The sequence below is a fragment of the Canis lupus genome, chromosome 8 (assembly GCF_011100685.1).
Source record: "Canis lupus familiaris isolate Mischka breed German Shepherd chromosome 8, alternate assembly UU_Cfam_GSD_1.0, whole genome shotgun sequence".
NCBI classification, from domain to species: Eukaryota; Metazoa; Chordata; class Mammalia; order Carnivora; family Canidae; genus Canis; species Canis lupus.
In genome coordinates, this window is record NC_049229.1 from 73,500,228 (window position 1) to 73,524,982 (window position 24,755).

Sequence of the window (24,755 nt, forward strand, 5' to 3'; positions counted from 1 at the left end):
TGAGACAGAGACAGAGACAGAGACACAGGCAGAGATACAGGCAGAGGGAGAAGCAGGCTCCATCCAGGAAGCCTGATGTGGGACTCAATCCTGGGACTCTAGGATCACACCCTGAGCTGAAGGCAGGTGCCAAACTACTGAGCCACTCAGGGATCCCCTCATTTCTTTTTTTTTTTTAAAGATTTATTTATTTATTTATTTATGATAGACACAGAGAGAGAGAAAGAGAGGCAGAGACACAGGCAGAGGGAGAAGCAGGCTCCACGCCAGGAGCCCGATGAGGGACTCGATCCCGTGACCCCAGGATCACGCCCTGGGCCAAAGGCAGGCGCCAAACCACTGAGCCACCCAGGGATCCCCCTCATTTCTTTTTTAATTTAAATTCAGTTTGCCAACATATAGTATAGCATTATTTTCCATTGTAGTTTTCAATGGTTTGTCAGTTTATTTTATTTTATTTTTTTTTTAAAGTTTTCTTTTTAAGATTTATTTATTTATGATAGAGAGAGAGAGAGAGAGAAAGAGAGGGGCAGAGACACAGGAGGAGGAAGAAGCAGGCTCCATGCCGGGAGCCTGATGTGGGACTCGATCCCGGGACTCCAGGATCACGCCCTGGGCCAAAGGCAGGCGCTAAACCACTGAGCCACCCAGGGATCCCCGGTTTGTCAGTTTAATAATGCACTCAGTTCTCATCATTTCTGCACTAAGAGATTCTCTAGTATCTTTTATGCTTTTTTTGAGACTCAGCTAGTAACTTTATAACTGTTATTCTGAATTACATCTTTGACATTTACTTAAAGCCATATTGATTTGTTCTGTGGCAGAGAGTATTACCTCTGGTTCTTTCTTTTGTTTTGAATTTCTCCTTCTAGTTATTTTTTCCTGAGAAGGATGGATGGACAAGTGAGCACTATCAAAAATATCAACCACGACCCAAGTGAAATACACATTACGCAAATGCAAAGATGTCAGAAATCAGAAAAAAAAAAAAACAAAAAAGACAAGGACAATGAAAAACTAAACAAAACAAAAGAAAAAAAGAGGGGGGTGGGAGAAATAATATAATCTCACAGCGTGAACAAAACAGGGTGATACACCTTGTCCTGGGTTGTAATTTGGTCTGGTTTGTTAGAAGACGCTAAATCCCCAAATTATAAAGTAATCAAAGAATATATATACAAAATAAATTGAATAGGAAAGGAAGTAAAAAATGAAGAGAATATATTTATAAAATGTAAATGGAAAAAATCAAAGTTTAAAAGAGACTTAAAAACAAAGAGTTGAAAAAAAAAACAAAGAGTTGATAAAATAAGAAACTAGATGAAACTAGAAAAAGGAAAAAAATGGGAAATTTTTAAGCTGAAAAAGAAACAAGAAAAAACTGGAGGCTGGAGGGTTGCAATTCTGTTTGGTCGTAAACTTGCTATTCACCTGTTCTTCCAGCTAGTCTTCTGGGCAAGGAGTCTGCTGTGCTGATTCTCAGGTATCTGTGCCTGGGGGGAGGGGCACCACTGCTTGCCAGGGGGCTGGGCAAAGTGTGAGCTGTTTGCTCTGTGGCTTTTGTTCCCTGAAGGCTCTATGCACATCTTTAGAGGGTGAAAATGAAAAAGACTGTACCCCAAACTCTATCCCCAGAGCTGAAAGATCATGGTGTGTGCCAAACTTTGCAGACTCCTATGGGTCCTGCCCACTCAGATCCTTCTGGGTGAGGTTGTGGGGGATCCTGATTTGTGCACTTTTCAGGGCTCTGGCAGGGAGAGCACTCATCTGCTCTCCCTCTCCCAGAGGCAGGCATGGGGTTGCTGTGTCCCAGTCCTTTTCAGGGACACAACACAGAGAGTACTCACCCTGTCGGGGCACCATTTGTGGGTTTATGGCCAATTGATCTGAAAGCCTATTCCCCAGATGGGGGGGCAGACCTAAACCAGTTTCCCCACTCCAAAGCTTGGGAATTCTTCCAGTTCAGGTATCCCTGTTCTTTCTGTGACTCCAGGGATCTTGCAACCCCACTGTTCTATCTGGGATTCTGTGCCACTTCACCACTGAGCACCTTTCAGCAGGGATATCTCTCATGGAGCAGACTTCTAAAGGTTATGATTTTGAGCTCCAGGGCTATATCACTTTCTGGTAACCAGCTTAGGTAGACTGTCTCCCCCCACCATTTATCTTCTGTTGTATCCCTTCCATTTCTCTTCTCTGCATTCCTATCTTATAAAAAGTGGTTGATTTTCTATTTGTAGAATTCCAGCCATTCTTTTCTTACATTTTAGTTTGAATCCATAGGTGTTATTTGATAGTACCTAGCTAAATTCAGGGGACCATATGAAACGAGAACTCCTCCTTTCCACCATTTTGCCTCTCAATTATGGTTTTCTTTCATCGTATTTTATTTTATTTTTGTACATGTATAACTTTTCCTTTCCTTCCTATTTTGGGGTCTAGTTATTTTTACGAAGCAGACAAAAATACACCAAGGACTAGGGTATTGCTGTATTCCACTTTACTTCTTGTTTGATTTTTTTTCTTACTTTGTTCTGTTTCCATTTTCTTCTGGTTTGCTTTCTTTTTATTTTTCTGGTGCTGTTGTTATTTTTTGTCTTTTCTCAGTCTTTCATTTATTCTTTTCTGGACATAAGGATGAAATATGGAAACTCACCCTAAAAGAAAGAACAGGAAGTAGTACCCTTAGCCAGGGATTTAATCAATATGCATATAAAAAAGAAGTCACAACTGGAACTCAAAACAATGATTATCAAGATACTAGGTGGGTTTGAAAAAAAAATACAAAATACTAGAGAATCCTTTATTGTAGAAATAAAAGAACTAAAATCTAATCAGGCCAAAATTGAAAATGCTGTTACTGAGCTTCAGTGAAAAATGGAGGCTTTAGAGACACCTGGGTGGCTCAGAGGTTGGGCGTCTGCCTTCGGCTCAGGTCATGATCCCAGGGTCCTGAGATTGAGTCCCACATTGGGCTCCCTGCAGGGAGTCTGCTTCTCCCTCCCTCTCTCTCTCTTATGAATAAATAAATAAATAAATAAATAAAATCTTTTTTAAAAAGGGAGGCTCTAACTGCTAGGATGAAGAAGGCCGGAGAGTCAGTGATATAAAAGAAAATAAGGGACGTCTGGATGGCTCAGCGATTGAGTGTCTGCCTTTGGCTCATGGCATGATCCCAGGGTCCTGGAATGAAGTCCCACATCAGGCTCCCTGAATGGAGCCTGCTTAGGTCTCTGCCTGTGTCTCTGCCTCTCTCTCTGTGTCCCTCATGAATAAATAAACAAAATCTTAAAAAGAGACAATAATGGAGAATAAGGGAGCTGAGAAAAAAGAGAAAAAAACTACTGCATCATGAGAGGAGACTTTGAGAAGTCATCAATACCATACAGCAAAATAATATCTCAATAATAGGGTTCCAGGAGAGAAAAGGGGGGGAAGGTTTATTTGAACAAATTATAACTGAGAATTTCCCAAATCTGGGGAAGGAAATAGGCATTCAAGTGCAGGAGGCACAGAGAATCCCCTTAAATTTAATAAAAATAGGTCAACATCTTGACATATAATAGTGAATCTTGCAAATTTCAGAGATAAAGAGAAAATCCTGAGGGTGGCTCGAGACAAGAAGTTCTTAACCCACAGGGGTAGGAATGTACACGTGGCATTAGCCCTCTCCCCAGAGACCTGGCAGGTCAGACAAGCTGGCATGACACATTCAGGGTGCTAAATGAGAAAACCACACAATCAAGAATATGTTATCAAAAAAAAAAAAAAGAATATGTTATCCAGCAAGGTTCTCATTCAGAATAGAAGGAGAGATAGCTTCCAGGACGGACAGAATCTGAGAGAGGACGTGACCACCAAACCAGCTCTGCATGAAATATTAAGGGGGACTCTGCAAGTGAAGAGAGAGGCCAATAGTAATATAGACCAGAAAGAAACAGAGACATTCTTCAGAAACAGGGACTGTAGAGGTCCTACTATGGCAGTAAATTCATATTTTCTCATAGTTACTTTTTTTTTTTTAATTTTTATTATTTATGATAGTCACAGAGAGAGAGAGAGAGGCAGAGACACAGGCAGAGGGAGAAGCAGGCTCCATGCACCGGGAGCCCGATGTGGGATTCGATCCCGGGTCTCCAGGATCGCGCCCTGGGTCAAAGGCCCGCGCCAAACCACTGCGCCACCCAGGGATCCCTCATAGTTACTTTTTAAAAAAGACTTTATTTATTTGAGAGAGAGGCAGACAGAGAGAGAGACAGAGACACAGGCAGTGGGAGAAGCAGGCTTCCTATGAGGAGCCCAATGTGGGACTTGATCCCAGGACCCTGGGGCCATGCACTGAGCCAAAGGCAGACATCCAACCACTGAGCCACCCAGGTGTCCCTTTCCATAGTTACTTGTTTTTCCATAGTTACTTTTAATGTAAATGGACTAAATGCTCCAATTGAAAGTCTCAGGGTATCAAATTGGAGAGAGAGAGAGAGAGAGAGAGAGAGAGAGAGAGAGACCTACCTACATACTGTCTACAGGAAACTCATTTTAGACTCAAAGACCTATCCAGACTGAAAGTGAGGGAGTGAAAAACCATTTATCAAGCCAATGGACCTCAAAGAAAAGCTGGAGTAGCCATCCTTATATCAAACAAATTCGACTTTCAATGAAAGACTATAATAAGAGATGAAAAGGAACACTATATCATAATAAAAAGATTTATCCAACAAGAATATCTAACCATTATAAATATTTATGCTCCTGATTTGGCAGCAGTCAATTATACCAACCAATTAATAACCAAAGTCAAGAAACACATTGATAATAATACGATAATAGTAGGAGACTTTAACACCCCACTCTCAGCTGTAGGCACATAATCTAAACAGAAGAACAACAAAGAAACAAGAGCTTTGAATGACACACTGGGCCAGATGGACCTCATAGATATATTCAGAGCATTTTATCCTAAAGTAACAGAATATAGATTATTCTTGAGGGCACGTGGAACATTCTCCATAACAGATCACATACTGGGTCACAAATCAGGTCTCAACTGATACCAAAAGATTGGGATTATTCTCTGTATATTTTGACTACAGTGCTTTGAAACTTAAACTCAATTGCAAGAGGAAATTTGGAAGTGCATAAATACATGGAGGATAAAGAACATCGTACTAAAAAATAAATTGGTCATCCTGGAAATTAAAGAATTAAAAAAATCATGGAAATGAATGAAAACAAAAACACTATTGTTCAAAACCATTGGGATACAGCAAAGGAATTCCTAACAAGGAAGTACATTGTAATACGAGCCTCTCTCAACAAATTAGAAAAATCTCAAATATCCAAGCTAACTCTCCACCTAAGGAAGCTGGAGAAAGAACAGCAATTAAAGTCTGAGCCAAGCAGGAGAAGAGAAATAATAAAAGTTATAACAGAAATCAAGTATACAGAAACCAAAAGAAGGGCACAAAGGATCAAGGAAACTAGGAGCTGATTCTTTGAAAGAATTAATAATGTCAATAAACCCTTGGTCAGATTTATCAAGAAGAAAAAAAGGACCCAAATTAATAAAATCATGAATGAAAGAATAGATATTATAACCAACACCAGGAAATACAAACAATTTTAAGAACATATGAGCAAAGATGTACCAACCAATTAGGCAATCTGGAAGAAATGGATGAATTTCTAGAAACATATAAACTAACAAAAGTGAAACAGAAAGAAATAGAAAGCTGAAGAGACCCATAACCAGAAAGGAAACTGAAGCAGTCGTCAAAAATCTCTTAACAAACAAGAATCCAGGGCCAGATGGCTTCCCAGGGGAATTCTACTAAATGCTTAAGAAGAAAAAACATATTTTACTGAAGCTGTTTCAAACTATAGAAATGGAAGAAAAACTTCCAAACGTATTTTATAAGGCCAGCATTACCTTGATCCCAAACCGCACCAAAAAGGAGAATTACAGATCAATTTCCCTGATGAACACAGATGCAAAAATTCTCAAGATACTAGCCAATAGGATCTAACAATACATGAAGAAGATTATTCACTATGACCAAGTGGGATTTATCCCCAGGATGCAAGGCTGGTTCAACATCTGCAAGTCAGTCAGTGTGATATAGAACATTAAAAAAAAGAAAGGACAAGAACCATAGGATCTTCTCAATAGATGCAGAGAAAGCATTTGACAAAATACAGCATCCATTCCTGATCAAAACTCTTCAGAGTGTAGGGATAGAGGGAACATTTCTCAGCATCTTAAAAGCCATTATGAAAAGCCAGCCAAAATATAATTCTCAATGGGGAAGCTCTGCAAGCCTTTCCCCTAAGATCAGGAACAAGACAGGGATGTCCTCTCTCACTACTGCTATTCAACATAGTACTAGAAGTCCTAGCCTCAGCAATCAGACCACAAAAAGAACTAAAAGGCAATGCAAATTGGCAAAGAAGAAGTTAAACCCTCCTTCTTCGCAGATGACATGATACTCTACATAGAAAACCCAAAAGACCCCACCCCAAGATTGCTGGAACTCACACAGCAATTCGGCAGGGTGGCAGGAAAAAAATCAATGCCCAGAAGTCAGTGGCATTTATTTTTTTATTTTTATTTTTTAATAAATTTATTTTTTATTGGTGTTCAATTTGTCAACATACAGAATAACACCTGGTGCTCATCCCGTCAAGTGCCCATCTCAGTGCCCACCAACCAGTCACCCCCACCCCCCGCCCTCCTCCCCTTCCACCACCCCTCGTTCGTTTCCCAGAGTTAGCAGTCTTTACGTTCTGTCTCCCTTTCTGATATTTCCCACACATTTCTTCTCCCTTCCCTTATATTCCCTTTCACTATTATTTATATTCCCCAAATGAATGAGAACATATAATGTTTGTCCTTATCCGATTGACTTACTTCTCTCAGCATAATACCCTCCATTTCCATCCACATTGAGGCAAATGGTGGGTATTTGTCGTTTCTAATGGCTGAGTAATATTCCATTGTATACATAAACCACATCTTCTTTATCCATTCATCTTTCGATAGACACCGAGGCTCCTTCCACAATTTGGCTATTGTGGACATTGCTGCTATAAACATCGGGGTGCAGGTGTCCCAGCGTTTCATTGCCTCTGCATCTTTGGGGTAAATCCTCAGCAGTGCAATTGCTGGGTCATAGGGCAGGTCTATTTTTAACTCTTTGAGGAACCTCCACACAGTTTTCCAGAGTGGCTGCACCAGTTCACATTCGTCAGTGGCATTTCTATACACTAACAATGAGACTGATGAAGGAGAAATTAAGGAGTCAATCCCATTTACAATTGCACCCAAAAGCATAAGATACCTAGGAATAAACCTAACCAAAGAGGTAAAGGATCTATACCCTAAAAACTATAGAACATTTCTGAAAGAAATTGAGGAAGACACAAAGAGATGGGAAAATATTCCATGCTCATGGAGTGGAAGAATTAATATTGTGAAAAATGTCAATGCTACCCAGGGCAATTTACACGTTTAATGCAATCCCTATGAAAATACCATGGACTTTCTCCATAGGGTTGGAACAAATCAACTTAAGGTTTGTGTGGAATCAGAAATGACCATTAGAAATGACAAATACCCAACATTTACTATTGAAAGATATGAATTTAGTGTCATGGGACCTATTCAGTCCCTGTTTTTGTGGAGTGTTTCCTTGGACTTCCTCTTTCTTTTACAGAGTCCCCTTTAATATTTCTTGCAGAGCTGGTGTGGTGGTCACATATTCTTTCAGTTTCTGCCTATCTTGGAAGTTCTTTATCTCTCCTCTATTCTGAACGAAAGCTTTGCTGGATAGAGTATTCTTGGTTGCATGTTCTTCTCATTTAGGACCCTGACTATATCCTGCCAGCTCTTTCTAACCTGCCAGGTCTCTGTGGAGAGGTCTGTTAACCTAGTACTTCTCCCCATTAGCTTAGGGATCTCTTGTCTCTTGATGCCTTAAGGATCTTCTCTTTATCTTTGGAATTTGCAAATTTCACTATTAAATGTCGAGGTGTTGAGCGGTTTTTATTGATTTTAGGGGGGATCTCTCTATCTCCTGCATCTGAATGCCTGTTTCCCTCCTTAAGTTAAGGAAGTTCTCAGCTATGATTTGTTCAAATATACTTTCTGGTCCTCTGACCCTTTCTGTGCCTTCTGGAACCCCAATTAAATGTAGAATTTTCCTTCTGAGGCTGTCATTTATTTCCCTTAACATTTTCTCATGATATTTTAATTTTTTGTCTTTTTTTCTAAGCTTCCTTCCTTCCCATCAACTTGTTTTCTATGTCACTCACTCGTTCTTCTATTCTGCCTCATTAACCCTCGTCATTAGGACCTCCAGTTTGTATTGCATTTCATTTAATTGATTTTTAATTTCAGCCTGATTAGATCTAAATTCTACAGTCATGAAATCTCTTGATTCCTTTATGCCTTTTTTTTTCAGAGTCACCAGTAGCTTTATAATTGTGCTTCTGAATTGGCTTTTTTTTTTCAGCATTCATTTTTCTTTATTTTTTAAAATTTATTTATTTATTTTAAATTTTTATTTATTTATGATAGTCACAGAGAGAGAGAGAGGCAGAGACATAGGCAGAGGGAGAAGCAGGCTCCATGCACCGGGAGCCCGATGTGGGATTCAATCCCGGGTCTCCAGGATCGTGTCCCAGGCCAAAGGCAGGCACCAAACCGCTGCGCCACCCAGGGATCCCTAAATTTATTTTTTATTGGAGTTCAATTTGCCAACATAGAGCATAACACCCAGTGTTCATCTCATCAAGTGCCCCCCTCAGTGCCCATCATCCAGTCGCCCCCACCCCCCACCCACCTCCCCTTCCACTGCATCTTGTTCGTTTCCCAGAGTTAGGAGTCTCTCATGTTCTGTCTCCCTAACTGATATTTCCCACTCATTTTCTCTCTTTTCCCCTATAATCCCTTTCACTATTTTTTATATTTCCCAAATGAATGAGACCATATAATGTTTGTCCTTCTCTGATTGACTTATTTCACTCAGCGTAATACCCTCCAGTTCCATCCACGTCAAAGCAAATGGTGGGTATTTTCTTTTCTAATGGCTGAGGAATATTACATTGTATACATAAACCACATCTTCTTTATCCATTCATCTTTCGATGGACACCGAGGCTCCTTCCACAGTGTGGCTATCGTGGACATTGCTGCTAGAAACATCAGGGTGCAGGTGTCCTGGCATTTCACTGCATCTGTATCTTTTGGGTAAATCCCCAGGAGTGCAATTGCTGGGTCGTAGGGAAAATCTTTTTTAACTCTTTGAGGAACCTCCACACAGTTTTCCAGAGTGGCTGCACCAGTTCACATTCCCACCAACAGTGCAAGAGGGTTCCCCTTGCTCCACATCCTCTCCAACATTTGTGGCTTCCTGCCTTGTTAATTTTCACCGTTCTCACTGGGGTGAGGTGGTAGCTCATTGTGGTTTTGACTTGTATTTCCCTGATGGCAGGTGATGTGGAGTATTTTCTCATATGCTTGTTGGCCATGTCTATATCTTCTTTGTTGATTTTTCTGTTAATATCTTCTGCCCAATTCATGATTGGGTTGTTTGTTTCTTTGCTGTTGAATTTAATAAGTTCTTTATAGATCTTGGACACTAGTCCTTTATGTGATAGGTAATTTACTAATATCTCTCCCATTCTGTAGGTTGTCTTTGAGTTTTGTTGACTGTTTCCTTTGCTGTGAATAAGCTTCTTATCTTACTAATTTGTTGAGATAGGCTTGTATCGCTATGTTCTTCCCTGCTAGAAATGTCTTTGCTAAAAAAAAGAAATGTCTTTGCTCTATCCCAATGGTTTTGAATGGTTTTGTTTTCATTTTCATTTGCTTCCATGGAATTTAAAAAAATTCTTCTCTAATTTCCTGGTTTACTCATTCATTCTTTTGCAGGATGCTTTTTAACCTTCATGTATTTAAGTTTTTTGCAACATTCCTCTTGTGATTGAGTTCAAGTTTCAAAGTACTGTGGTCTGAAAATGTGCAGAGAATCATCCCAATCTTATTGTTCTGGTTGAGACCTGATTTGTGACCCAGCATGTTGTCTATTCTGGAGGAACTCCCTTGTGCCATCATGAAGAAGGTGTGTTTTCCTTTTGGATGAGATGTTCCGTATGTGTCTATCAAGTCCATCTGGCCCAGTGTCATTCAAAGGCCTTGTTTACTTGTTGACCTTCTGCTTAGAGGATTTGTCCATTGCTGAGAGTGATGTGTTGATGTTCACTGCTGTTATTGTATTATTTTCAATGTGTTTCTTTAATTTACTTTTTAATTAGTTATATAATGTATTGTTCTCAAGTCCCTATTCTTGGATATATCTTTTTCTATGTTATTCTATCTCTCTTCATCTCTTACTATAGTCCTAAGTTTAAAATGTAATTTATCTCTTATGAGGTTTGCTACCCTGGCTTACTTTCAAGGCTTATTCACGTGGTAAATGGTTCTCCCCCCCTCATATTCAGTCTGAAGGTGTCTTTACATTTAAAATGAGTCTCCTGTGGACAGCATACAGGTAGGACTTGCTTTTTTTGTCCAGTCTGATACCTTGTGTATTTTGACTGGAGCACTTAGCCCTTTCAGGTTCAGAGTAACTATTGAAAGATATGAATTTAGTGCCATAGTAGGACCTCTACAGTCCCTGTTTCTGCACAATGTCTCTGTTTCTTTCTGGTCTATGTTACTATTGACCTTTCTCTTCACTTATAGGATCCCCCTTAATATTTTGTGCAGAGCCGGTTTGGTGGTCACGTCCTCTCTCAGTTTCTGTCTGTCCTGGAAGATCTTTATCTCTCCTTCTATTCTGAATGACAGCCTTGCTGGATAACATATTCTGGGCTGCATGGTCTTCTCATTTACTACCCTGAGTATGTCATCCACCCTGTCTGACCTCCCAGGTCTCTGTGGAGAGGTCTCAGGCCAGTTGAACATTCCTACCCCTGTAGGTTAAGTCTCTTGTCTCAAGCTGCTTTCAAGATATTCTCTTTGTCTCTGAGATTTTTAAGCTTCACTTTACATGTTGGGGTGTTGATCTATATTTATTGAATTTGAGGGGGTTTCTCTGTGTCCTCTGGACTTGCACATATGCTTCCTTCCCCAGATTAGGGAAGTTCTCAGCTATAATTTGTTCAAATATACCTTCTGTCTTTCTTGCTCTCTTTCTTCTTTCTCTGGGACCCCAATTATTCTAATACTGTTTCACTTTTTGGTATCGCTTATCTGTGAAATCTTCCCTTCGCAATTCTGTATTTGTTTTTCTTTTTCTCAGCTTCTTTATTCTCCGTCACCTTGTCTTCTATATCACTGACTCTCTCTTCTGCCTGTTACCCTAACAATCAGAGCCTCCATTTTTAATTGCATTTCAGTAATAGCCTTTTGGATTTTGACCTGGTTAGATTTACGTTCTTTTATTTCTCCAGTAAGAGATTCCCTAGAGACTTCAATGCTTTTTAAGCCAGGCTAGTATATTTTAATCATTGTTTTGAATTCTAGTTCTGACATCTTACTTATATTCGTATTTATTAGATCCCTGCCTGCGAGTACTGTGGGCATTGGCACAGCCCTCCACCAGGCTGGCCTGCAAGGGTGCCTCCCCAGGAACCCCCGCCCCCCAATACCAGCAGATTGCTGGTTGCGCTGAGGTGGCAGGACATCCTCTTCTATCACTCTGCTCCAACTAGCAGAGGATGCCAGCCAGGCAAGCAAGCGGGACCAGGCTTGAAGGGTTGGCAGAGGGACCCTTGGTGGAGGGATGCATGGCGTGGCCCAGGTGCTGGAGGTGTCAAGGCAGCTCCTCCCAGGGGATGCATCAAGACAGCCCTCATAGAGACCCCTCCACCAGTATAACCACAGGGACTTTCTTCCTCTCATGTGAGAATGGAGGAACCTCTAAACACCACTGCTGATCCATGTTCCAACTGGAGTTTTGACCTGTTGGACTTTGCAGGTGGGCAAAGGGGCTGCTCCTCTCCAGGCAGTGCATTTACATCTCAGGATAGGCAGAGAGAAAACAGCTAACTGCACTCTGGAAGCCCATGCCCCCAAGTATATCCCACTGGTGAGAGATGGGTCCAGTGGCCACCCCACGCAGAGGGGTCTGGGCTGTGCTGGAAGGGGAGGGGGACATGGAGGTTGGCTGGGCCTGTGGATGGCTGCCCCACACAGTGTTGATGGCCTGTGGGAGTGAAGCTGGTCAGCCCACAGCCTGCTGCAGCACATGGTCCAGGGAGCCCCATGTCTCTCCTGGAGAGTCAGAATGAACATGCTGGGTTCTGGGGAAGGGTGTGGGTCAGGATCCTGGGTGCTGCCCCAGGAGCTGGGTGGAGGGTCCTGGGGGCCCATGTGGGGTACCCAGTAGGGGAGGCAGCACCCTTCCCAAGAGGGCTGGGCTGGGAGGAGACGCGGTGAGCACTGGGTGCTTGTATGTGTGACCCTGGGGCTGCGGGGCTTGAGCATGGCCGGGCAGGGGCAGACAGGGGCAGCGAGGTCAGACTGTGTCCATGGGGTGGGGTCCCCGCTGGGATCAGGGGGTCGTTGTGGGGCTGGGGATGGAGCCCATGGGGCTCTGGTCTTCTGGGGGTGTGGGCAGTGGTGCAGCCTCCTTCCTAGAGCCCAGCCCTTGGCGGAGCCCAGTGTCCCAGCAGGGAGCACATCCTTGTGTGGCCTTGCAGCTGTGTGGTTCTCCCTGGGGTCCCCTTCTGCAGCCTACTGTACCTGCCCCCTGAATCCACAGGTCAGTAAGATTCCCTGGTGGGGGGGGAGTGTCCACGGAAGCCTGACGGTGCTGACCTCAGTGCCCTGGAGGAGAGCAGCTTGTTCTCTGTGCCTGGGGCCAGGAGTAGGAGCTGGTTTGTGCCCTGACCTCCCAAGGGCTTGCCCCCTGAGGCACCCTGTGGGACCCTGGTTCCGGACTGCAGCCCAGCCCTGTCTCCGGCTCCAGAGGGCTCCTGAGCTCCAGTGCAGAAGTCCTGGGGCCTCTGACCACTTAGACTCCCCCACCTGAGGCTCCCTGTCCCCTGGGAGCATCCTTGCTAGCCCCTCCACCCCCATCGCCAAGACCTGGATGCTTCTCCCACTGTGGCTATAGTGTCTCCTCCTCCAGGAAGTTGCCCTGGCTGCCTCCAGACAGGTGGGGAACCCCAGCCTCTATGCCTCACCCCGTGTCTCCCCTTCATAGCCCATGTTACACCTGTGCAAATGTCTGCACAGCAGCTGTGTGCACAGCCCAGGGCCCGGCTCAGGCTCTCTGGGATGGCGAGTGAGTGAACAGGCAAGCCAGTGAGTCAAGAAACACAACATGGACCAGAAAAACGTAATTGCAGAGAAATCCCTGCTGAAAACTAAAAGGTCCCAGGCCTGAGGGCAGGGAGGGGAGGCGCGTGGAGGGGCAGGGTGGGCAGTAAGGTGGGGCAGGAGGGCCTTCCCTGCCCTGGAGCTGATCTACTTCCTGCCTGCAGGCCTGTGGTGACCCCCAGCACTGGAGGGGAGAATGGGCCTCCCTTCAGGCCCAGAGTGGCAGTGACCTGACTGTGGGTTCTGGCCAGGGTCTCTGGAGCGGAGCAGAGGAGAGGGGTGAGCACAGGGCCCAGATCCACACTGAGCAGCCTGCCTCTGGTCCTGGTCATGAGATGGGGACGCTGAGGGCCACTGGGCCTGTCCAGTGACCCCAGGAGCCCTGGACTCTGCACTAGGCCAGGCTCCCCAGGCTGACCGCTAGTTTGGGGATGGGTAGTGGGCGCTAGTTCCTCCTGGGCCCACAGTAGCCAGGGCTGCTGGGGACATGCCCACATCCTCCTGGGTGGTGGGGCTGGGCTGGAACAAAGTCTCCCATGTGGTGGAGCCTGAGATAGGTTTTTGTGATTGGTCTGAGGCACTGTGAGCCCCAACTACTAGAACTCACACTGCCTCAGGCCTTTACAAAATCTGTCCCAGAACAGGAGTACTGCTGTGGTCCTCCCTGGCTGCCCTGGGCTGCCCCTCTCCTGGACCAGGACACCTCCGCAGGCTGTCAGCAGCCCCCGAGGACCAGGGTAAGAGTGTGGGAGTGTCTGCTGGCCAAAAGGGCAGGCGCTGCCTACCAGACTCCAGGCCCTCTGCTGGCTGCCCCTAACCTAGAGGAGGGGTTTCTGGCCTGGATGGTGTCACTGTGGTACCAGCTGCTACTATACCACCGTGACACAGACCAGGTCTGAAACCTCCTGGCCTGTCTGGTGGAGGGGTGGGGGCTTCTCCTTGCTGGACACTCCTGAGCTCCAGAGGCCCTGAGTCCCAGGGTGTGAGTATCCCATGTAGGCTGCTGCCAGGTGAGTGTCCTGTGGGTGGGTGGGCTCTGAGGTGGAGGTCAGCACCCCCAGCCCATCCCGCATGGAGCAGTGTGGCTGCAGACAGAGCCTGGGTCTGCTGGCTGGGCCCCCTGCCCTCCTGGGTCAGGGCCTCTTGGACATGTCTGGTCCATCCTCTCTTCCAGGGGGTCTGCTACTCAGCCTTGCTGACCAGTCTGGGTGTCCGTGGGGGAGGGGATCCCAAAGCGCAGGCACAGAGGGCTCAGGGAGGGGCCCTGGGTCTTTCCTCAACTGCTGTGCAGGTGTCCCACTGCAACAGTGTCCCTCCTGCCCATTCCCCCAGGTTTGGGGTGGGGGTGAGGGCATGGCATCCTCAGCTGCGATCCCCCAGCCCCTCCCCCACCCCGCAGCACCCTCTGCATGTGCCCTCCCCTGGACAAGTGCCCAGGGAAGGGAGCTGGGACCTGGGAGACAGGCTGGCATTCAGAGCACGGGGAGCCCTTGGGGGCATCCGCTCAGCTCCAGGTCAGGTTCCAGGCTGGAGCCCAGGTTGCAGGGGGGCCTCCTGGGTGCCCAGGCAGGGCGGGCATGAGAAGAGGGCCCAGTTCTGGGCATGAGGGCTGCAGGGACCAGGCCAGGGCATGGTTACATCCTTCCTTCCTGGGGTGATGGCACTAGACCCCAGTTCTCAGAGGGCAGCCTCCCTCAGTCTGCCCCACCGTGCCTGCCGCTGGGGACAGGGGCTCTCTGGAGCTCACTAACCTGTGCCATTGGGAGGACAGTGTGTGGGGACCATGGGCCCCAGGGAGGGCTCCTGGTTTTGAGCACAGGTCATGTCGCTGTTGGAGATGGCATTCCAGTGCCCATAGTGACAGAGGCTTGGACAGTATGGCCTGTCCCCAGAACTTGGGGGTGGGGGTGCAGCTCACAGCTGCCCATATTCTGACCTGGTGGAGGCCACAGTCCCATCCATCTGCCTTGGAGGAACCAGCTGAGGTAGCTGTGCCCCTGGGAGGAAGCGTGGGGGGGGGCAGGAGATGGGGCCTGATTGAGGGACCCTGGGTCCCCCCTGGGGTCAGACCCCCACTGTGGCTCATCTGTGGTGGATGGTGAGGAGGCCAGAGCCCCCAGGAGAGGCCCTGTGGGCAGGTGCAGGGATCTGGGCTCCCAGCCTTCTTTTTAGATGGGCAGGCTTGCCCAGGGCCCTGGCTGCCTGGCTGTGGAGTCCAGCTTGAGGCCTCCGTGCTGCCTGTCCTCGACGGGGCAGGGTGGCCACCGGGCTTGGGCTCTGTGAGCACCCAGGCCCATGGTGGCCTGTGGTTTCCTCCTCCCCTGGCCGCAGCACAGCCCTGCTGGACACACTGGACGCTGCCCATCATGTAGAGTCCACCTGGGAGGCCCTCAGTATGTGGAGCCCAGCCCTTCAGGACCAGAGGCTAGAGGCCAATGGCCTGTGCCCCAGGGGTGAGGCGGCTGGCTTGGGTCAGGGCAGTCCTCCAGGGTGCCCTGGTCCCTGGTTGCTGCTATGGGAGGCATCACTGTGGTATCCATATATATATACACTGTGTGACACCCTTTGACAATAACTGGGGCCCAGCACCAGGAGGGGGGCTGGCAGGAGGAGCTTCCTCAGGATGGGGTGGGTAGAGGCAGGACTAGAAGGGCCCTGGAGGGGGTGGGGGCTGTTCTGGTAGGGACGCAGGTCCCTTGCTGGGGCTGGAGACTGAAGCCTGCCCTCTGCAGTCACTGGGGAGGCTGGGCAGGGAGAGGAGCCCCCAGGACATCGTCTGAGAACTCCTGGTCTGTGCCTGCCAGGCCTGCAGGGCCTGTGGGCAGGCTGGACCTCAGGGTGCACAGCTTGCTGTGGGGTGGAGCTCAGACCTGTGACCCCAGGGCAGGGGCCGGGGAGGGAGAGTCCCTGGGCACCTGGGAACCTGGGCTGGGCCTGGGCTCAGGTTGAGGGGTCACTGGAGGGGGTGGATGGTGGGGGAGGAAGGTGGTGGCTTGCAGGCAGGCCCCGTGGGAGGGAAGAGTCCCCAGTGCCACTGCCCTGTGCCTGGCCCACCCCCGTTGCCCTCCTGGAAGAGGTGGGCTGGAGCTTGGCCGCTTCCTCTGTTAAGTCTCATAGGAAATGTGGAGCCACATCCCCAGTTAGAATCCCGGCCATTCTGCAGCCACCTGGCTATGAGGGTTCACCCAGTGGGGGCTCCCTCCTGGGGATGCAGCCCCTGGGAACAGAAGCCTGGGTGTGGGCGGAGGTGGAGCCTGCCTAGGATGTGCCAGGGTCCCAGCCTCAGAGGGCAGCACAGCTCTGGGCACCCTCGCAAAGCCTGGTAGGGTGGGCTCCTCCCGGGGGCTGTACCTGGAGGCCACTCAGTGGGGTGGATTCCTAGCCCACGGTGCCTCCTGCCACTGACCAGCAAGACACAGCACATCCAGAGCACGCATAGTGCCTGTCCTGGGGAGAGGCCCCTAGTTGCCCCCTGGCCAGCCCAGGAGCAACCCCTTCCCTCAGGACATCCATGGGCTGGGAGGAGCTTTGTGCCCCGTGAACCTTGTTGTCCCTCCAATGTCAGTGAGCTCCTATACGACCTTCAGGGACCTGGCTGCAGCATCCCCTCCTGTCAGCCTGCCTGCTGGTCTCCAGGGTCCTGCCCACTGGGGGCTCGACCACTGGAGGTGTCCTGGCCTGGGCTCTGTCCTTCCAGGACTCCTTCCTGGCCATGAGTGTGGAATGCCAGGTGTGTGCCTGTCAGCTTGCCGGGCCCTTTGGGACCCTGGATGTGAGTGGACATATACCTGGACCCAAGCCTGTGGGCCGAGCTGGCCGCCAGTGGCTCTGAGGGCCAAGAGCCCTGGCTCTGACCCTGGGGAGCCAGGCCTGGGGGCCCTGGGGCTCCGCCTGGGTTTTTGCTGCTGCCTCTGTCACTGTGGTAGTAGCTACCGTAGTAGCACAGTGCAATGTTCCTTGTCAAAAAGTCCCCAGAGGTGAGTGCAGTGGAAGGACCCCTGGGGGGTCCCCTGCCTCTGCCTCAGGGCCCCCGGCAGCTGCAGTGATCTGGGCCCCTCTCCTGCCTGGTGTCCCCAGGGAGGAGGGGATGCCCTCCTGCAGGGGTGGATAGAAGCCCCACCTCCTGGGGCAGTGGCTGGAGGGAGGGGCAGAGCCAGGTCTTGGGTCCAGCCTGCCTGCATGCCGGGCCCACCCAGACTGGAGATCTGAGGGAGGTTTGGGGTGGCCCTGGCCTGCATGATTCCAGGGGGTCCGGCAGGCAGCAGGCAGCAGACAGGACCCGGTTGGGGGAGGCTGGCTGGCCCTGTCCCTGAAGCCGAGAGGGCCGAGTCTTCCACCCCCAGGGGGTTTGGGTTCGGGGCCACACTGCTGTGGTGACCAGCACGTCCTTGGTGAGGTGGCTCCACTCCAAATCCAGGGGTTGGTGTCCCTGTTGCACCCAGGGCAGGGCCATGTCCTGGACCCCAGGATGGGGATTTTGATGGGCGCTGAAACGCTGTGGTTGAAACAGTAATCATCAGTACAGTAGTACCACAGTGACACAGAGCCACCCCCAATCCTCCTTCCCTGGAGGCCGCGGGCCCAGCTGGGGAAGACCCTGGGGTAAGGCCCAGAGGAGGCCCAGGGAGCCCAATGGGGCCCAGGGAGGCCCAGGAGCAGGTGCAGGGGAGGCCTAGGTGCCCTCCTGCTTACCTACCTGGGGTTGGTGCTGGAGCACTGGAGACCCCAGGAGGGTGACCTTTGCTGGGGCCTCCCAGTGGCTCCTGGGCATTCCCTCTGTGGTGATTGTGGGGGATCATTGGGTCTAAACACTTCCCTCTGGAGTATGGACACTGGTTTTCTGGCATCGCCTCTCCTCACCACCATAGCTCCTAGAGGGTGCCCGCAGCCTCAGTTAGCTGAGGGAGTTCCCCTTGCCCCCCACCCCTGGGACTTGTACATAGATTATAAATATGTAAGGGGGAAACGGATGGGTGGGGAGGGGTTGTGGGGCTGGGGCCTCACTTCCCCTCCTCACGCTTCCCCTAGTTCCCTCTCCCTGGGGCCGTTCGTTAAAAAAAGAATAATGAAGGGTGAAAATTTTTTTCTGAATAGAAAAAAAACAGGGAGATGAAAAATGCTCTGCATCACTTGCCATCTGGGAAATACACATCAAAACCATGATGAATGAAAACATGGCAAATCGAACTCCAATACAAAATATACAAAAAATAAATTAAAAAAAAACACGATGAGGTTCCACCTCACAGCAGTGAGAATGGTGAAAATTAACAAGACAGGAAACAACAGATGTTGGAGAGGATGTGGAGAAAGGGGACCCCTCGGCCCTGTGGGTGGAGATGCAAACTGGTGCAGCCACTGTGCAAAACAGTGTGCAGTATCCTCAAGAAGGTAAAAATAGAGATAGAGCTACCCCATGACCCAGGAAGTGCACTCCTGGGGATTCACCCCAAAGATACTGATGTAGTGAAATGATGGGGCACCTGCAGCCCCATGTTCACAGCAGCAATGTCCACAGTAGCCACACCGTGGGAGGAGCCTCAGTGTCCTTCGGCAGATGATGGATAAAGAAGACATGGCTTACACATACAATGGGATATGACTCAGCCATCAGAGAGGATCAATACCCACCATTTGCTTCAATGTGGACAGAACTGGAGGGTATTATGCTGCGTGAAATAAGTCAGTGACAGAAAGACAACTGCTCACGATGACACTTGCAGGACTTAAGTCAGGAGAGCAACACGAGATAAGGGAAACAGGAGGCTTGCTGTGCAGGCCTCTAAACACACTCAACCAAGAATTAAGTGACGTCAGAGAGGGACTTCTCCAAAACTGAGCCCCTATTGACAGTGTAGGATTGCTACACCAGTTGCAGTGTGAGAAGTTTCCTCACACATGTAGCTGTAACGTCACAGATAACTCCTGCAAGGTGTCCCAATTACTAGGGGACATTCATTTTTTTTGTAAATTTATTTTTTATTGGTGTTCAACTTGCCAACATATAGCATAACACCCAGTGCTCATCCCATCAAGTGCCCCCCTCAGTGCCCGTCACCCAGTCACCCCCAACCCCACCCATCTCCCTTTCTACCACCCCTAGTTCATTTCCCAGTTAGGAGTCTCTCATGTTCTGTCTCCCTTTCTGATATTTCCCACTCATTTTTTCTCCTTTCACTATGGGACATTCATTATCAATTTAATGGGATCCAGGTATCCACTGGTTTGTTTGACCAAATTGGTAATGGGGGTGTCATCTAAGAGATGTAGTTACAAATTGGAACCTCACGCTTATGCTTATTCTCCTGCACGTATCAATGCAGGCACCACTGGCTGTCAATCAGCAACCCCCCAGCCCTTCCTCAGGCCCTTGGATCCATCCCTGGATAGATTCTAACTGCTGCACGACCTGCAGCCCCATCTCAGCAGGAAGCAACAGAGCATCATTGTCCCATTCCCTAAGGGCAGTTAGGGAACCATTCTAGGTGGGGGGAGGATAAGTAGGGGACAGGTGACGCTAGGGAGGGAGAGACAGGTAGGGGGCTACTGACCAGGATCATGCAGGAAGCTGCATAACCAGGCAGAGAAATCCCAGATGTACAGAATGATACATTGTGTTTACAAGGACACCTTGTGTGTTCCCACAATAGTTACAAGTCCACCCTCTTTGCTCTACATAAAGACCTGATACCCACAAATGCATGGGGACATGGACAGGGGATTTACCAAGAGCCCTGGTCAGTTTCCTATGAGAGAGGATCATAAAAGCCCTCAGTGCAACCCCTTCTGGACCTCTCTCACTTTACAGACTTTTCTCTCTCTCTTCTCCTTTTCTTTTCGTTTCTTTTCATTTCTTTTCTTTTCTTTCTTCTTTTCTTTTCTTTCTTTCTTCTTTCTTTCTATCAAGATTTTACTTGTTTATTCATTAAAACAAGTTGAAATATTTGTTGAAATATCAGAAAGGGAGACAGAACATGAGAGACTCCTAACTCTAGGAAACGAACTAGGGGTGGTAGAAAGGGAGGTGGGCTGGGGGTGGGGGTGACTAGGTGACGGGCACTGAGGGGGCACTTGATGGGATGAACACTGGGTGTTATTCTATATGTTGGCAAATTGAACACTAATAAAAAATAAATTTATTTAAAAATATTCATGAGAGACACAGAGAGAGAGGCAGAGATACAAGCAGAGGGAGATGCAGACTTCCCCTGGAACACTTGATGTGGGACTCGATCCCAGGACCCCAGGATCACAGTCTGAGCAGAAGCCTTAACCACTGAGCCACCCGGGGGCTCCTCTACAGAGCTTTCCTAGCTTTCCTTTCTGTTCTCACCTTCACATAATAAAGTTCCTCCTCATTTCACAGTTTTGTGTTCACGAGATTCATTCTTTGATTCCTTGAGACAAGAATCCCGAAACTCTGCCACAGAACAGCTGCAGGGAGCTCAGAAATCACCCTTGTGGAATGGGGTGAGAAACAAGGGGACCCAAGGAGGACGGAGCAAGATGCCAGCCCAGCCAATGTGTGCAGACTAGGGAGGATGGCCCCGTAGTGATGTCTTGAGCTCAGAAACTCTGCGACACACAGAAGAAGGAAGGGCTGTGTGCTGTCTGAAGACCAGTGAGAGAGAGAGGTAGCCATGGAGAGATCACAAATATATCATGTCAACCCCAATTCTCTAATGTTATAGGATGGAGACTACAGTGGCCATCAGGTAATGCCTGAGTTACTATTTCTGATGAGATGAAAGGGGTCTGATCAGGGACCATGTCAGAGAAAGGAGTACAGGGAGGGAGGCAGCGGTGCATTGACCTCAAGGTGCACTCCCTGTACATGGTGAAAATGGCATGAATGCCAAGGTCTTGAGGTCATCCTGGGCCTGAAATACAGAAGAAGCCAGGTGCCAAAGTGAGGGAGTTTGGCAAACAGTATCAGAGAAGGAAAGGCCCAGATAGTGACAGGAAGGTCCTCCCTCCTGAATTCCTGCTCTGCACCTGCTTCCTGGCTTCTCTCTGTGGTAAAGGGTCCTGTTGTCCTGATTGCCCCCTTTCTGATCTGGGCTGCCCTCTGGCGACCTGTGTGCCCCCTGGTGACCTGAGCACCATCTGGTCATCTGAGTGTCCCTTCAGCCCAGCCCCTCCTGTGTCCCTGCAGAGAGGTTTGTGTCTGGCCTCACACTGAGGTCCCCTCACTGTGTCTCTTGCACAGTAATACACGGCCGTGTCCTCGGTGGTCATGGAGCTCAGCTGCAGGGATAACTGGTTCTTGGCCGTGTCAGCAGTGATGGAGATGCGTCCCTGGAATGCCGGGTTGTAGCTTGTGCTACCTATCCAGTACCCCATCCATTCCAGTCCCCTCCCAGGGCGCTGGCGGATCCAGTTCCAGTAGTAACTGCTGGTGACAGAGCCTCTGGACACAACACAGGTGAGAGAGAGGGTCTGTGAGGGCTTCACCAGTCCTGGCCCTGACTCCTGCAGTGTGAGTTCAGACAGGACACCTAGGGACAAGGAGGGTCATTGTGAGTCTGTCCCATCCGACAGGAAGGCCCCCGCCCATCTGGGAGTTCCCAGGCCCTCACCCAGGGGAGCTGCCAGCAGGCAGAGGAGGGACCACGGCATCTGCATGGCTGTCTACAGGATGGAGACCCAGGTTCTGGCCTCTGCCTGTGATGCTGACTTCTTGTAGGAGCACCAGAGGTGATTTGCATGTGGGTCCCCATAGAGGAAAGGACACATTAAAAGATCTTGAACCCCAGTTATAGTCCCCTGTTCCTGGTGCCCAGTAGAGTGAGGGCCCATAAACCTGGTCCTAGTGATCTGGGCTCTGTTTCTGGATCAGCTGTTCCCCAGTCCTGTTTCCTTGAGGGGGTTAGTGCTGCACTTGATGAACTTGGGAACCTTATGAAGGTTCTCTCATATTCTGTTTTCAGGCTCTGATTATGGGTTGCACTTTCCATCTTCAGAGTTACCTGCTCAGAAACACGGAGGATGAGGTGGTGGCCTGGGATCCAGACCATTGCCTGCTTGCCTGATTCGGGTCATTATCCCCCTCCAATCAGATATGGGGTCCTAGAAATGATTGCAATGGATACCATCCCCAATCTCCTCTACAAATGGGGGTGTTGGGAACTATACTTGGGCATGTACAGAAGGGAATGAGCTCATCCAAGTGGAGACAGGGCAGAGGAATTGGGTGGCTGTGTCTGGACTCAGGGTCATGGAGTTGGCTGAGGGTGGAGAGGAGGTTCCTTGCCAGAAATCACGTCTCCCAGGCCTCTGCATGTGGGCAAGGGGGTTCCCATTCTACTTCCACTCTGGAGAGTCCAGGAAGTTGGCAGGCTGGCCGTTACCTGTCAGGAGATGGTAACATGAATATCTATTCATCTGAGAAACATAAGATTTAAAAGCTACAACTTTGCCTGAAAAGTGAGATTTCTGAGTTAAGCCAGCTTCCGTCAAGATAGCTCTATAATCCACAACACACAAAGGTCTTCTAGTCAGAACTCTTGTGACCAGTCCCTATGAACACCCTATTAAGAGTCCTGGAAGAGCTTTCCAAAACACCCACACAGACAAGGATAAAAAGAAACAGAGGCTTGAATAGGAAGTCTGCACGAAGAACAGAAAAGGAAAATAAGCAATCGATGTCCCAAATGAATTGAGATGGGACGGTATAACTTAGTAAAACGAAGGTATGAAGTCAACCAGTTTGAGGAGAGTGATATTAAAGGGGGATGCATAGAGGAATGAGAGACCACCTGGGGATTATCATGAAGTTGAAATTATGTTGAAAGCATAAAAGCCTAAGTTGATATGATTTCGGAGAGCAATGACACAAGTTTTACACAAAGAGCAAAGCTCTTGGCAAGGGGTTTTCCATTGTGTTGATGTCTGCGTGTCTCTACTCCGTCACACAGTAAGGACACTGAGTAGAGCTGCCACGGTATCATGTGCGGACTTTCACGTGAGCGATCTTTTCAAGCCAGTCCCATAAATAAGAAGACATTTGTGGCTCATGCCAAGGGTTAGGTTTAGCTCCATAAGAAACTGCCAAGCCGTCTTCCAGAGTGGTTGCACCATTTTGGATTTCCACCAGCAGGGAAAGAGCTTATTTTCCATCTGCAAATCCTCCTTGGTGAGGTGTTCAGATCTTTTCTTCAGTTTTAAGTTGGGTCGGTTTCTTGTTGTTGACTTGGAAGAATTCTTTGCTCATTTTTTAAATTTAAATTTTAGTTATTATACAGGGCAATATTGGTTCCAGGAGTATAATTCAGTAATTCATCATGCACAACACCCACGGCTCATCACACAGGTGCCCTCCTTCATACCCATCCCCCACTCACCTCCCTCCCTCAATCCTCAGCTGGTTCTCTATTGTCAAGAGGCTCTCATGCAGTGTTTCCCTCTCTCCTATTTTTCTTTCCCTCTTCCCATATGTTTATATGTTTTCTTTCTTAAATTCCACATAGGAGTGAGATCATATGGTATTTGTCTTTCTCTGATTGACTTATTTCACTCAGCATAATATCCTCTAGATCTATCTAAGTCATTGCAAGTGGTAGGATTTCATCCTTTCTGATGACTGAGTCCTATCTCACTGCATATATAAGCCACGTCTTCTTCATCCATTCATCTGTCGAAGGACATTATGGCTCCTCCCACAGTTTGGGTATAGTGGACACTGCTACTATGCACGTTGTGGGAGGCAGGTGGCCCTTCAAATAATTATTTTTGGGAAAATACTTAGTGGTGCATTGCTGGGTTGTAGGGCAGCTCTGTTTTTAACTTTTTGAGGAACTGTTTCTGCTGGAGAGACTGTTTCCTAGAGCTGGTGCACCAGCTTGCATTCCCACCAACCGTGTAAGACAGTTCTCCTTTTTCTGTATCCTCACCAACACCTGTTGTTTCCTGGTCTTGTTACTTTTGGCCATTTTAGCAGGTGTGAGGTGCTGTCTCAGTGTGTTATTGATGCGTATTTCCCTGATGCTGAGTGATCTTGAACTTTTCAGGTGTCTGTTGGCCATCTGAATGTCTTCTTTAGAAAAATTTCTACTCATGTCATCTTCCTATTTCTTTATTGGATTTTTTTAATTTTCTGAGTGTTGATTTTGGTAAGACTTTGTAGATCTTGGATACTAGCCCTTTATCTGATATGTCATTTGCAAGTATCTTCTCCCATTCTGTAGGTTGTCTTTTAGTTTTATCAGATGTTTCCTTGCTGTGAAGAATATTTTTGTTTTGATAAAGACCCAATAGTTATTTTTGCTTTTCTCTACCTTGTCTCAGGCATTGTATCCAATAAGAAGTTGCTGTGGCTGAGGTCAAAGAGGTTTCTGCTCATGTTCTTCTTTAGGATTTTGATGGTTTCCTTTCTTACATTTGGATCCTTCATCCATTTTGAGTTTATCTTTTTGTCTGGTATAAGACA

At 48.1% G+C, this 24,755-nt stretch overlaps 1 gene segment (V, D, J or C); it reads right to left on the reverse strand.

Moving 5' to 3' along the window:
- LOC106557516 overlaps positions 1-24,755 on the reverse strand; it is a 180,912-nt gene that overhangs the window by 30,093 nt on the left and 126,064 nt on the right. Inside the window, 1 exon segment of the C gene segment in view lies at positions 14,187-14,198. Within this exon segment, the coding sequence occupies positions 14,187-14,198 (12 nt within the window).